At 47.0% G+C, this 16163-nt stretch overlaps 1 protein-coding gene across 1 annotated transcript in view; it reads right to left on the bottom strand.

Moving 5' to 3' along the window:
• Positions 1–16163, bottom strand: part of PEPD (peptidase D) — a 200076-nt gene that overhangs the window by 101097 nt on the left and 82816 nt on the right. The window contains 2 exon segments of the mRNA XM_075325191.1: positions 9250–9296; positions 11259–11334. Of these exon segments, the coding sequence (XP_075181306.1) occupies positions 9250–9296; positions 11259–11334 (123 nt within the window).

Here is a 16163-nt window from a genome sequence, read left to right as displayed (position 1 = left end):
AAAAACAGCTGCTTCCTTCTGCTCAGGCAGTGTTCCCCAACTCTGAGGACTGGTTTTTCCAGCAGCACAATGCGCCATGCCACACAGCTAGGTCATTTATGTGTGGATGAAGGACCACCACATCAAAACCCTGTCATGGCCAGCCCGTTCTCCAGACCTGAACCCCATTGAAAACCTCTGGAATGTAATCAAGAGGAAGATGGATAAACACAAGCCATCAAACAGAAGAACTGATTACATTTTTGCACCAGGAGTGACATAAGGTCACCCAAAAGCAGTAGTTTAATAAAAGAACAACTTACATTTTAGTCAAAAATATAAAGCGAAAAAGTCAAAACTACTGAAAATTTGTAAGTGGACTCTGGGAAATATTGTGTATATATATATCCTGTCCTCACCTATTGTACCATCACCCATTCCCTGTAGACTGTGAGCCCTCGCGGGCAGGGTCCTCTCTCCTCCTATACCAGCCTGTTTTGTACTGTTAATGATTGTTGTACGTATACCCTCTTTCACTTGTAAAGCGCCATGGAATAAATGACGCTATAATATTAAAATTATAATATATATATATATATATTATATATATATATATATATATATATATATACACATACATATACACACATACACATGTATATATATACACACATATACATATATAGATATATATTATACACACGCGTGTGTGTGAGTGTGTATATATATATATATATATATATATTATATATATACATATATACATATATATATATATATATATACACATATATATATATATACATACATATATATACACATACATACACATATATATATATATATATATATATATATAAATATATATACACACACATACATATATGCATGCATACATACATACATACATACATACATACATACATACATACATACATACATACATACATATATATATATATATATATATATATATATATATATATATATATATATATATATATATTTGCCTTATTCTGTCTGTCTGTCTTGCTCCAAAATTGTCGTTACCGCAACAAGCTTCTCATTGGCCGCTCGCCTCGGCTCCGCCCCCCCACACGGATTGGCCGCTTGCCCAGGCTCCGCCCCCCACACGGATTGGCCTCTCGCCCCGCCCCCCTCACGCATTGCACGCCCGCCCTGGCCCTGCCCCCCGCACGCACGGGAGCCCACACCAGCGTATGCCGGCAACCCAGCCGACACATACCCTCACATTGCTGGGGTTGCCGGCGTACGTTGGTGTGGGCTCCCGTGCGTGCGGGGTACGCTGGTAACTATGGTACACATTGGGTAATATTGTGTAGCATGGTTACCAGCGTACACCGGCTCCCGGTACACATGTGCAGAAGAGAGAAGACAGAAGAAAGAAGACCCCCGATCATACTCACCAGAAGCCGACCGGGAGCAGGTGAGCACATCAAGGTCCTGCAGCGGCGGAACACACACACACACACACACACACACACACACACACACACATCAGATCACACTCACTCACTCTCACACACACCTCACACACACATCAGATCGCATCCACACACTCACAACATCCAGTGATATCGCTTACTTCTCGGCGGCGATACTGTGCGTGCAGTGACCTTCCAGGACCTGCCGGAGGATCACATGGCCGGAAGCATGTGGTATCTCCAGATGTTGTGAGATGTGTGAGTGCGTATGTGCGATATCGTCAATGTGTGTGTGCGTGTATGCGATCGGGTGTGTGCGTGTATGCGATCGGGTGTGTGCGTGTATGCGATCGGGTGTGTGCGTGTATGCGATCGGGTGTGCGCGTGTATGCGATCGGGTGTGCGCGTGTATGCGATCGGGTGTGCGCGTGTATGCGATCGGGTGTGCGCGTGTATGCGATCGGATGTGCGCGTGTATGCGATCGGGTGTGTGCGTGTATGCGATCGGGTGTGTGCGTGTATGCGATCGGGTGTGTGCGTGTATGCGATCGGGTGTGTGCGTGTATGCGATCGGATGTGTGCGTGTATGAGATCGGGTGTGTGCGTGTATGCGATCGGGTGTGTGCGTGTATGCGCTCGGGTGTGTGCGTGTATGCGATCGGGTGTGTGCGTGTATGCGATCGGGTGTGTGCGTGTATGCGATCGGGTGTGTGCGTGTATGCGATCGGGTGTGCGCGTGTATGCGATCGGGTGTGCGCGTGTATGCGATCGGGTGTGTGCGTGTCGGCAGAAGGCAGAGGAGCATGGCGTGCAGCACAGCTTCTGGGACAGCCCACCGGAGGGCACAGGCAGAAGTGGGGTGTGAGTGAATGCGATCAGATGTGTGTGTGTATACTGTCTGATGTGTGACTGTGGAGCACGATGGGGAGTGCGCAGCATGGGGGAGGGAGCACGATGGGGAGTGCGCAGCATGGGGGATGGAGCACGATGGGGGGTGAACAGCATGGGGGATGGAGCACGATGGGGGGTGCGCAGCATGGGGGATGGAGCACGATGGGGGGTGTGCAGCATGGGGGATGGAGCACGATGGGGGTGCACACCTCCCCCCAAAACACACACACACAGCCACATGGGCACCGCACAACACACACACTGGGAACCACAAACACTGCCCTACACAGACACCCACACACACAGACAACGCCGCACACACACAACACCCAACACACAAACACCGCAGTATACACAAATATACGCACATACCGCACAACACACACACATTGCACACAACATACCTCCCCCCAAAACACACCACACACCCCCACACAAACTGCGCAACACACACAGCACCACACACACATACAACGCTGCAGACACACAGCGCTCCACACAAACAATATATATACACACAAATAATATATATACACACACACACATAATCTACCTATCTAACAAAAATCATACATTAACTACACAATAAATTCTAGAATACCCGATGCGTTAGAATCGGGCCACCTTCTAGTACATATATACACACACACACACTCTGTATATATAGCGGATCGTCATTGAGACACATTGGAGCAGTAAACACCAAATAGTGGAGCATTTTTTATGGTTAATTTTTCATTTCAGATAATTAATGAGCAATGTAACACTGCCTTATTTTTTCCGGGTGATAAATTGCATATATGACGGCAGATCAGAACCACTTTCTGCTTTTCCCCGGTTCTGCTGGACCAGAGAATGAACCGTCCTTCCGTTGGGCAGCGTTCTCTACACGGTGAGACGTGGCTGAATTGGGAGCTTGGTATCATCTGGCTTCAAAGCCCCGCAGACGCTGCCGCCTCTGAATCCGGAGACTTCACTTGTTATCGAGTTACAATTTCCCGGCCTCACAGTGAGAAGCCATTACTTTCCCGTTTGATGTTCCGGCCACCGGCAATGTCTTCCAGCGCGGTAACTACCATACCTGGTTCCTCTTCATTTCTTGGCTTTAAGTGCCTAAATACATATCCTTTTTAATTCTTTGAAGGCCGATGATTTACAAAGTCCAAGTGTTAAGAGAAAAAAAATCCTCCAAAAATGAAAAAAAAGGTCAAAACTTTGTAAAACTTGTTTTAAAAAGTTTACAGTGATTGTTTGTCTAACCGTGAAGTTACCAGAGAGACAAAGCTGCAACGGGTGAGGGTCCCAAAACACGCTCAATGCTACAGAAGATCTCCCCCGACTTACTCAGCTCTGCTACAAATAAATCTGCTGTTTCACTGGGCTCTGCTACATCACTACAAGTAAATCTGCTGTTCCGCTGGGCTCTGCTACATCACTAAAAGTAAATCTGCTGTTCTGCTGGGCTCTGCTACATCACTACAAGTAAATCTTCTGTTCCACTGGGCTCTGCTACATTGTTACGTATAAATCTGCTGTTCCGCTGGGCTCTGCTACATCACTACAAGTAAATCTGCTGTTCCGCTGGGCTCTGCTACATCACTACAAGTAAATCTGCTGTTCCGCTGGGCTCTGCTACATCACTACAAGTAAATCTGCTGTTCCGCTGGGCTCTGCTACATCACTACAAGTAAATCTGCTGTTCCGCTGGGCTCTGCTACATCACTACAAGTAAATCTGCTGTTCCGCTGGGCTCTGCTACATCACTACAAGTAAATCTGCTGTTCCGCTGGGCTCTGCTACATCACTACAAGTAAATCTGCTGTTCCGCTGGGCTCTGCTACATCACTACAAGTAAATCTGCTGTTCCGCTGGGCTCTGCTACATCATTACAAGCAAATGTGCTGTGCCCCTCGGCTCTGCCACATCACTACATGAAAATCTGCTGTTCCACTGGGCTCTGCTACATCGTTACAAGTAAATGATCTGTTCCACTGGGCTCTGCTATATCACAAGTAAATAAGCTGTTCCACTGGGCTCTGCTACATTGTTATGAGTAAATCTGCTCTACCACTGGGTTCTGCACTGTTTCGTTGTACTCTGCTACATCACTACAAGTAAATCTGCTGTTTCGTTGGGATCTGCTACATCACTACAATAAATTTACTGTTCCACTGGGCTCTGCTACATCGCTACAAATAAATCTGCTGTTCCACTGGGTGTGCTACATCGTTACAAGTGAATTTCCTATCATACCCAGCTCGGCTGTTACAGTTTGCTCTGCTAGATCACACAACCTTGCTATTTCGCCGATTTGTTTTCCTCTGGCTTTCATCCAAACCCATCTTCCTTTTTTCTCCAGCTAGCCTCTAACCACTACAGCCTCCATTTCTCCATTTACCATCCAAAATCCATAGCCCGTGTTCTTCCAGCTGCCTCTAGAGCCTCTGTTACTTCTTCTGGTTCCCCTCCCTGCACCAGCACCTCCAGTCCGTGCTGCACATCCAGGAATACAGAGCCGAGAGTCCGCCTCTCCGTAATACTTTCCTATAGTGTATAATATTATACTTTAGGTGGAAGTTTAATAAGAAAGTGTTAATATATTTATTGGAAAGCCCAAAGCGGCCGCCGTCTGCTCAGAAGAGTGTGCCTGCTATGTAAACACACTGCTAGCTGTGAACAGTATTAATAATGTGAGATGAATGGGCTGCGCCGGGTACACGGCCGCGCAGCATCTTCAGAAAGGGAACATTATAAATGACGGCTCCCTGCACTCCATTACTGATCAGTAAATAAAGGCCTGGTATCTCACCGCCGTTTACACTGTCTTTATCAAATTCTCAGAAGACTCAGGTCTACAACCCCCCTCCTCGCCCCCCGCAACCAGACGGGCTCGATTAAAGCCTAAAAGGGGTTAAACTTCTGGTTTGACATTATAATACTAAGCGTTGGGGGGGGGGGGAGTGATATCAACAGAAATAATTGCTCCCATTGGGACCTACGCGGGTCACAGTTACTTGCACTGACTACAGTAAGGAACTGAATGCGATTTTCCTGCAAAACCAGCACGCGGGCGCTATCTGCCTCCGCTGCGCGCTGCGGATCGGGGCGTGCGCTCATCCCCGCCACTCGCTGCAATTATTCAACAGATGTTGTCTGGTCCTGGGGGGAAATTTTATTATTCAAAGATGGGTTTTGGCGTCAGTAAATATTTTTTTCCCTTCTTTTCGCGGGTTGCAGGAATACATTTACAGCTTTCTGACCTAAATAATAAACAATTAGGAAAAGCAAAGTGGTGCGGGAAGAGGCGCGATAACAATTAGGAAAAGCAAAGTGGTGCGGGAAGAGGCGCGATAACAATTAGGAAAAGCAAAGTGGTGCGGGAAGAGACGCGATAACAATTAGGAAAAGCAAAGTGGTGCGGGAAGAGGCGCGATAACAATTAGGAAGAGCAAAGTGGTGCGGGAAGAGACGCGATAACAATTAGGAAGAGCAAAGTGGTGCGGGAAGAGACGCGATAACAATTAGGAAGAGCAAAGTGGTGTGGGAAGAGGCGCGATAACAATTAGGAAGAGCAAAGTGGTGCGGGAAGAGACGCGATAACAATTAGGAAAAGCAAAGTGGTGCGGGAAGAGTGCGATAACAATTAGGAAGAGCAAAGTGGTGCGGGAAGAGACGCGATAACAATTAGGAAAAGCAAAGTGGTGCGGGAAGAGGCGCGATAACAATTAGGAAAAGCAAAGTGGTGCGGGAAGAGGCGCGATAACAATTAGGAAAAGCAAAGTGGTGCGGGAAGAGACGCGATAACAATTAGGAAAAGCAAAGTGGTGCGGGAAGAGGCGCGATAACAATTAGGAAAAGCAAAGTGGTGCGGGAAGAGGCGCGATAATTAGGAAAAGCAAAGTGGTGCGGGAAGAGATGCGATAACAATTAGGAAAAGCAAAGTGGTGCGGGAAGAGGCGCGATAACAATTAGGAAAAGCAAAGTGGTGCGGGAAGAGACGCGATAACAATTAGGAAAAGCAAAGTGGTGCGGGAAGAGTGCGATAACAATTAGGAAAAGCAAAGTGGTGCGGGAAGAGACGCGATAACAATTAGGAAAAGCAAAGTGGTGCGGGAAGAGATGCGATAACAATTAGGAAGAGCAAAGTGGTGCGGGAAGAGGCGCGATGCCCTTTATTTGGCTGCTCTTGTCTTATCGCTGCAAGCCTTAACAGGGCTCTAAAGAAGGGATAATCCAATGGGGACCCTTCCACGGAAATATGAAGTGTAACTTCCCCTATATATGTAGCCAAAAAGCCTAAATATCTCACAACCGGACCTCGTAAGTGAATAGTTAACTAGGCTATCTACAAATGGAAGTAGAGGTCGTCGTCTCCCTACAGGAAGGGGAGGTCGTCGTCTCCCTACAGGAAGGGGAGGTCGTCGTCTCCCTACAGGAAGGGGAGGTCGTCGTCTCCCTACAGGAAGGGGAGGTCGTCGTCTCCCTACAGGAAGGGGAGGTCGTCGTCTCCCTACAGGAAGGGGAGGTCGTCGTCTCCCTACAGGAAGGGGAGGTCGTCGTCTCCCTACAGGAAGGGGAGGTCGTCGTCTCCCTACAGGAAGGGGAGGTCGTCGTCTCCCTACAGGAAGGGGAGGTCGTCGTCTCCCTACAGGAAGGGGAGGTCGTCGTCTCCCTACAGGAAGGGGAGGTCGTCGTCTCCCTACAGGAAGGGGAGGTCGTCGTCTCCCTACAGGAAGGGGAGGTCGTCGTCTCTTTACAGGAAGGGGAGGCGATGGTCTCCCTACAAGAATTGGAAATCATTGATTCTCTACGGGAAGTGAGAGCGGAGGCCATTGTCTCACTAAGGAAGTGGGAGTGGAGGTCACAGTCTCTCTACAGGAAGGGTGAATTTTTTTCACACCCACGGACTGGGTGTTAAAGACGCCGCACGTCCATCACAGTCCCCGGACATTTTTTCTGTCCTATGCATGATTTCTTGACATGTATGTGTACATGTTACCTCTTGTATATATGTATATTATTGTATAGCACATCACCACTTGGTTTGTAAATATTCTTTATTATTTCTTACAGGCAAATCCTTGATAAAGGCCTACACCGGCCGAAACGTTGGTTTGCTCTGTTTTGGTAGTGGCGTTTCTTTCTGCAGATAGCCTAAATAAATCACATTTGCATTATATTTGTGTCATTACCATTTGTGTGCTTGGGATTTGCTACAATTATTGAATTCCCTATTTCCCTTAAGCACCTCTCCTCTTGTATGCAGTTGAGCCCAGCTTTTTTCCTCTATTGGTCTACCTAAAGGACGTGGGAGTGGAGATCATTGTCTCCCTACAGGAAGTGGAGGTCATTGTCTCCCTACAGGAAGTGGGAGTGAAGGTCATGGTTTCCCTACAGGAAGTGGAAGTCATTGTCTCCCTACAGGAAGTGGAGGTCATTGTCTCCCTACAGGAAGTGGAGGTCATTGTCTCCCTACAGGAAGTGGAGGTCATTGTCTCCCTACAGGAAGTGGAGGTCATTGTCTCCCTACAGGAAGTGGAGGTCATTGTCTCCCTACAGGAAGTGGAAGTCATTGTCTCCTTACAGGAAGTGGGAGTGAAGGTCATGGTTTCCCTACAGGAAGTGGAGGTCATTGTCTCCCTACAGGAAGTGGAGGTCATTGTCTCCCTACAGGAAGTGGAGGTCATTGTCTCCCTACAGGAAGTGGGAGTGGAAGTCATTGTCTCCCTACAGGAAGTGGAAGTCATTGTCTCCTTACAGGAAGTGGAAGTTAAGGTCATGGTTTCCCTACAGGAAGTGGAGGTCATTGTCTCCCTACAGGAAGTGGAGGTCATTGTCTCCCTACAGGAAGTGGAGGTCATTGTCTCCCTACAGGAAGTGGGAGTGGAGGTCATTGTCTCCCTACAGGAAGTGGAGGTCATTGTCTCCTTACAGGAAGTGGAGGTCACTTTCTCCCTACAGGAAGTGGGAGTGAAGGCCATTGTCTCCCTACAGGAAGTGGGAGTGGAGGTCTTGGTCTCCCTAAAGGACCCGGGTCTTGGTTACCCTATAAGAAGTGGGAAAGGAGGTTTTTGTCTCCCTACAGGACGTGGAAGTGGACGTCATTATCTCCCTACAGCAAGTGGGAGTGGAGGTTATTATGTCCCTACAGGAAGAGGGTGCGGAGAGCTTTGACTTCTATAGGTAATGGTAACAGAGGTCTTTGTCTCATACAGGAAGAGGGAGGGGAGATTTTAAATATTTAAATATTTTTTCCTATTATATCGCGTGTTCAGGATTTTGAAAAATGACCACCCCATTGGTTGTCCCTTACGCTTCTGAAATCTGGACATCGGTAAAAAGTTAAACAAATTTTTTTTTTGTTTTTAAATAAATGTAAAAATAAACAAAATCCAAAAACTTAATTTCAGAAGTGAATGCGCAGGTTAATACCGACTTATCTGAATAGTTTTGTTTATGGCGTTAACATTTGTCATCAGCACAAAAAAATGCGATTCAGACGGTTCATTGATTCTTCCCTGTCCATAAAACTGATGTCCGTAAACACTTATGTGCGCGGTAAATACGCCGTCTATCACGTTCCCCGCACTTCAATTACATCACAAGCAGCCATTTTAATTAGAGGATCATTCAGGAACCCTTGTGAAAGGAGTCGTTGAATAAGCTCATGCAGAACGGCGCGGCAGAGCGATGCCGCCATGGCCAATTGAGCACGTTTCAGATGCTTTTTTTTTCCTGGATAATTGGTTCGGATATCTACCTTACAGTTAACCGGCCGTACGTTGAGAATGGCTCTTACGACGATATAAAAAAAAAAAAAAAGAGGAATTAAAGAAAAAAACAAAAACAATTAAGAACGTATAATCCTGCAAAAAATGGCATCAGCTCCAGATACTATGATTGTGTTCCCATCGCCTATAAGCACTATTCGTACCTTTCCAGCTCGTACTCCTTCATCCCGATTTTCGCAGCCTTCATGACCTGCGGACGGATAAAAAGTGAAGATAATGTCTCATGCTGATGATGTAAAACAAACGCCGTATATCATTTTTATCAAGTTACATTCGGATTTAATGAAAAATAATAAAATAAAGAGGCAACTGCATTTTTTTCTTTTATATTCTTGACTTTCGTGCCATGTGGTCTCCATCGTCGTCAATGAAGGCGAAAAGGAGATGTGATCATTGGTCCTTTTAAAGCAATTCGCGATCGCTGTACAATGTAATCTTGGCCAACAAATGAGCGAATGCTATCATCAGCCGATCATTTCTCAGAATCTTCCTTTTGCAGAGAGCCCCGGACCGAGTAAGATTGACACAGTCAATTTGTGTTTCTTCCATTTTCCAACAGTTGTTGCCTTCTCACCAAGCTGCTCGCCAATTGCCCTGTAGCCCATCCCAAACTTGTGCAGGTCTACAATTTTTTCCCTGGAGTCCTTAGATAGCTCTTTGGTCTTGGCCATTTTGGTGAAATTGGAGTGTGATTGATTGAGTGTGTGGACAGGTGATCAAACAGGTGCAATTAATACAGGCAATGAATGCAGAGTTGGAGGTTCTTAAAGAAAAAAAATATCAGGTCTGTAAAAAACAGAATTCTTGCTGCTTGGTAGGTGATCAAATAACTTACTGTATTTTTCGGATTATAAGATACACTTTTGCTACCAAACATTTGGGAGGGAAATGATGCAAATGTAGCTTACCGGGAGGTGGCGAATTGGTGCTGTACTGGCTGTGGTGGGGACTGTGCTGGCTGCGGTGGGAGCTGTGTGGACCAGGGGAGTACGGCGGGTGAGATGCTCTGTTGGCGGTGCAGGGCTATGCTGGCTGCGGTGGGAGTTGTGTGGAGCAGGGTAGTACCGCGGGTGAGATGCTCTGTCGGTGGTGCAGGGCTATGCTTGCTGTGGTGGGAGTTGTGTGGAGCAGAGGAGTACCGCGGGTGAGATGCTCTGTCGGTGGTGCAAGGCTATGCTGGCTGCGGTGGGGGCTGCGTGGAGCAGGGGGGTGCAGCAGGTGAGATGCTCTGTCGGCAGTCCAGGCTTCAATAATGGCGCCAGAGTCGGTGCGTGAGCAGATAGAGCTCTTGGCTCAAGATCTCATCTGCGCACGCGCTGCCTTCAGCCCACTGATCTCCCAGCAGCGGACTTAAGGAAAATGACGCCCTGAGGTGGCGCGTGCGCAGATGAAATATCGGTTTGTCATTGAGCCGAGAGCTCAATCTGCACATGCGCCAACTCTGGGCGCCATTTCTTTGAATCCCACAAGACCAACAGAGCATCTCACCCACCACGGCACCAGCAGCCAGCACAGCCCCCACCGCAGCACTGGCAGCATCGCTCTACTCCAGCACCGCCCCTGCCTCCTGTGACCCCCCTACACCCCCGCTGCCGCCCCTCAGACCTCTCCGTTCTTTGTAGGTGGGAGAACGTGCAAAATTGGCAGAGGATCAAATACTTATTTTCCCCACTGTATATTATAGGTTGCAAGCCTTTGCGGCTATGACACCTCCTCGGATTATCGTTCCCTCACGTGACATGTTTTTAGGAGGAAATATGGAGCGTTTTGCAGAGGATTCACCTTCCAACTAAAAAGAAAAAAAAAAAAAAAAAAGAGGGTGAGAACCTCTGACCCTGTGTCTGGAGCGCTGCTCCGGCGACCTGTAAAGCGGTATCTGTGACATACTGAATGCAGCATCCGTCATCGCGGCAGACAATGCTGCGTTGGGATATCTAATGATCTGAACAGCCGCGGTACATAGAGATGAGGTGTACGGGGACAATCCTATTACCAGCACATAGAAGCTACACCATAATCGATAGTCACATTTCCCCACAGTCAATACAATTAACTGCGAGGCGGCAGACTACAAAGAGAAGACACGGTGAGAGGCGAAGCGCGGCCCCCCGAACAAGACCGGAGCGAGCGGCCGTCAGATAAGGAGCCTTACTTCTTTATGCGCCTCGCTGGAGATTCGGTTGGTGTAGCGCAGCACCTCCAGCTCCAGGTCTGTCTTGAAGACGCGGCTGTAAGGAAGAAAAAAAAGAAACAAAGCAAATGTTAATAATATTCTTCTCGCTGAAGGTTCTAATGAAAGATCCAAATCACAACTTACCCCCCGATAATGGGGGTCCCGAGTCCTGGAGGAGTGGTTCTCTGTTCAACTGGGCTATCTCCATCAGTCTGATAGAGACCAAATGGCGCAGCACGGCGCATGCGCAACTGCTCTGTCATTCATATGGGGGACCTGGGAGCCCCCTTCTCTTGATCAGAGTAAGTTCCAGCATCGAGAAGTTCAGCGATCATCAGACACTGAGAATCTATCCTGCGGATGGAACTAATAAGTTGCGATTCTGAGAACAGCCCTTTTAGATGCTAATACACATTAGCCTGGCTTCATGTCCTACTTACACAAGATGAAATGCTGGAAGTCAAAATCGTATCACCCGACGAACGAGTATTTTGCTTATTTGTCCAGCAATTGGCAGCCTGTTTTCACTGAATGTGTCATGATTCCTCTGTGTAGAGCATCTTGCATACTAGGAGATGCTCTGCTGCGCTTTCCTGGACTACTGAGCTATCAGTGACACAATTCCTCTGTGCAGAGCATCTTTCACTAGAAGATGCTCTGCTGCGCTTTCCTGGACTACTGAGCTGGCAGTGTCACGATTCCTCTGTGCAGAGTATCTTTCACTAGAAGATGCTCTGCTGCGCTTTCCTGGACTGTTGAGCTGGCAGTGACATGATTCCTCTGTGCAGAGGATCTTGCACTAGGAGATGCTCTGCTGTGCTTTGCTGGAGTACTGAGCTGGCAGTGACACGATTCTATGTGCAAAGCATCATGCACACTAAGAGATGCTCTGCTGCACTGTCCTGGACTGCTCAGCTGGCAGTGAAACGATTCCTCTGTGCAGAGCATCTTGCACATTAGGAGATGCTCTGCTGCGCCTTCCTGAGCTACTGAGCTGCCAGGTTGATTGACAGTGCAGGCTTCCATGCTGGGAGGTGGTCATTGCTCAGGTGTTCCATCGTCTTGGTAATTGCTCTGCTTCTTTACTGAGCATGCTTTCCCAGAACCTTGCCAGTCGTACTTTCTGGTTCTGCAGTTGTGCTGTTTGCCTGCATTTATACATGTGTTCTGATACTTGTTTCTTCACCCCGGACTGTTATTTCACTTCTTTCTGCCAGCTCCCTGTTTCTGTCGTGACCTCCTGGCTTTTGACCTCGGATCATTACCTGACCACGTCTCAGTTTTCTCTCTGAATCTATTACGTGCCCTCCTGGAATTTTGACCCTCGGATTGTGACCTGACTATGCTTTTGTGTACTCCCTGTATCCATGCGTGTCCTCCTGTTACCAGGCCCCAGCTTGCCTGACTACTCTTCTATTTGTAAGTATTCAATGATTACTGTTCATCAAACATTCCTCGCAACAGTGTAGATGAACAATAACACCCATAAAGTTTGACACTTTTGTGTCATCGTCCCAAAGGGGTGAAGGCGAAACTGCAGCTCCATCTGGGGGTACTGCTTGAGAAATCCATGCGCTGTACTCCACTATCTCTATACAAATGAATGGAAAGGTAGCAGAGCATGCGCACAAGGCTCAGACGGGGAGAAAGTTCCACATTCACGTCATTTTTCAGACCTTCACAATCTAGAATAGAAATTTTGGTTAGCAGAATGCCCCTTTAAGTCAACCGTATTGTTGCTGGGTCTGGTCTTTTGGGCGCCTGACTACTGGAATAAGCCGAATATTGCCCTCCTCATATAGACAGGGGCTAATAGGGAAATGGTAACAAGACGGCTGGCGGACACTTGCATACAAGGGGCATAGACCTCAAGTTCAGAGGTTTATGCCCCTTGTATGGAAGTGCCCGCCAGCCGTCTTGTTACCGTTTCCCTATTAGCCCCTGTCTATTGTGCGCTCCCTTCCCGCTCCGGCAATCTCTTTCACAGTTAAGAAGCGTGAGGCTGAGACCCCAGCTCCTCTTACGCTCTTCAAACTCAATTATTATCTGCATTCACAGCTATCCGCCATTCCATCTCGTGTCTGAGCGCCGGCCGCCCCGCGGATCACAATTGTTTTGTGTGAGATAGCGCGGTCGGCGCCCTGATCTTCGCAGTGATACATCGACGTCTCCAGCGATAGGACTTGTATCAATACCGGCGGCCTTTATTAATGGCAGATAGGAGGCTTTGTCTCTCCAGTCTATCTCAACCGGTGATTAATGCTTCTTTGGAGATTTTCGGGAAGCTCGGAGCAGGTTATAGATGATACGCCGGCGTCGGGTGCAAACACGATTGTATCTGCCATTGTGACATCCAGAACTTATTTATATATGAGCCCCACATAATGCGGGAAAAAAGGGGTCAACAACCTGCGGCACTCCAGCCGACGTGACACTACAACTCCCAGCATGGCCACACAGCCTGCACGGCTGCACAGGGCAAGCACCACCTACTATAATGCAAGTCACCACTAGGGGGGAGCTTAGAATTCTATTAAAATGCAAGTCACCACTAGGGGGAGCTTATAATTCTACTATAATGCAAGTCACCACTAGGGGGAGCTTAGAATTCTATTATAATGCAAGTCACCACTAGGGGGAGCTTATAATTCTACTATAATGCAAGTCACCACTAGGAAAACATATGATCCTACAGTAATGTATGCAAGCCATCACCAGGAGGAGCTTATGACCATGCTGAAATCAAAGCAAGCCACCACTAGGATCTCATGATTCTACTTTAATGGATGTCACTACTAGGGGGAGCATATTATCCCATTGTAATGAATGCGAACCATCACGAGGAAGAATGCATGATCATGTCCCCCTAGTGGTGGCTTACATTACAAAAAAAAATAAATCATACTGTAATGAATGCAAGCCACCACTAGAAAGAGCATATGATTCCATCATTAGGGGGAGCATATTATCCTACTGTAATGAATGCAAGCTTCCTCTAGGGGGAACATATCCTATTGTAATGAATGCAAACCACCAATAGGGGAAGCATATTATCCTTTTGTAATGAATGCAGGCCACCACTAGAGGGAGCATATCCTATTGTAATGAATGCAAACCACCACTAGGGGAGCATATTATCCTATTGTAATGAATGCAAGCCACCATTAGGGGGAGCATATTATCCTACTGTAATAAATGGAAGCCACCACTAGGGGGAACATATCCTATTGTAATTAATGCAAGCCACCACTAGGGGGAAACATACTATTCCACTGTAATGAATGCAAGCCACCACTAGGGGGAGCATAATATCCTATTGTAATGAATGCAAACCACCACTAGGGGGAGCATATTATCCTATTGTAATGAATGCAAGTTACCACTAGGGGGAGCATATTATCCTATTGTAATGAATGCAAGCCACCACTAGGGGGAAGCATACTATTCCACTGTAATGAATGCAAGCCACCACTAGGGGGAGCATATTATCCTATTGTAATGAATGCAGGCCACCACTAGGGGGAGCATATTATCCTATTGTAATGAATGCAGGCCACCCCTAGGGGGAGCATATTATCCTATTGTAATGAATTCAAGTTACCACTAGGGGGAGCATATTATCCTATTGTAATGAATGCAAGCCACCACTAGGAGGAAGCATACTATTCCACTGTAATGAATGCAAGCCACCATTAGGGGGAGCATATTATCCTATTGTAATGAATTCAAGTTACCACTAGGGGGAGCATATTATCCTATTGTAATGAATTCAAGTTACCACTAGGGGGAGCATATTATCCTATTGTAATGAATGCAAGCGACCACTAGGGGGAGCATATTATCCTATTGTAATGAATGCAGGCCACCCCTAGGGGGAGCATATTATCCTATTGTAATGAATTCAAGTTACCACTAGGGGGAGCAAATTATCCTATTGTAATGAATGCAAGCCACCACTAGGAGGAAGCATACTATTCCACTGTAATGAATGCAAGCCACCACTAGGGGGAGCATATCCTATTGTAATGAATGCAGGCCACCACTAGGGGGAGCATATTATCCTATTGTAATGAATGCAAGCCACCACTAGGGGGAACATATTATCCTATTGTAATGAATGCAAGTTACCACTAGGGGGAGCATATTATCCTATTGTAATGAATGCAAGTTACCACTAGGGGTAGCTGTTATTCCTATTGTAATGATTGCATACCCAGCTCCTCCTGGTGGTGGTTGCATTGACTTATCATTGAAGATCACTGCTTGCTGTCACTGAATTGAACTATATATTGCTTACACAATCAAGTAACTAGAGTTTACTATGAGAAATGTGGCTTTTATTGTTTGTTACAGAAAGTAAAGACCACAGTCAGCTTAATGGACTCCAAGGATTTGGAAGCTTCATCTGTAAGTGCTGGATACAGAGGCTTTCCCCCCCATTTCACTCTCGGCTGTGTAATCTGTGTAATGCAGTGCGCACAGACTTAGGGGAATTCATGTAATAATGTAAGTTTGCAGCCAGGACGTGGACGTCACATGCAGACCTGAGGGATTCTCCCGTAACCTTCAAAGGGGAGATAAACACGCCATGCCAGGAGCAATCCCCAACATATATTGATATTTGGAACCACCCCCCCACCCCCCAGAATGAGCCAAAGACTTAGAACACAAAAGTTACGAAGCGCGTTAATCCTCCGCCGCAGCCGTCACATCACCCGCACGTGTGACTGACACCGCACCGGCTCTAACACGGCAGGAATTATTTCACAGGCTTTTAATTATAATGAAGGAGAATGATCTCACAGCTCATAATGAGCAGCCGAGGATCCGAGAACGCAGTAATGTGACCTTCTGGATGGGCTCTAATTGTGAGTGAGCACAATC

This window comes from Anomaloglossus baeobatrachus, chromosome 10 (genome assembly GCF_048569485.1).
Source record: "Anomaloglossus baeobatrachus isolate aAnoBae1 chromosome 10, aAnoBae1.hap1, whole genome shotgun sequence".
Classification (NCBI taxonomy): Eukaryota; Metazoa; Chordata; class Amphibia; order Anura; family Aromobatidae; genus Anomaloglossus; species Anomaloglossus baeobatrachus.
The sequence above is the reverse complement of the archived record's forward strand: the minus strand, read 5'-3'. Positions and strand labels throughout refer to the sequence as shown.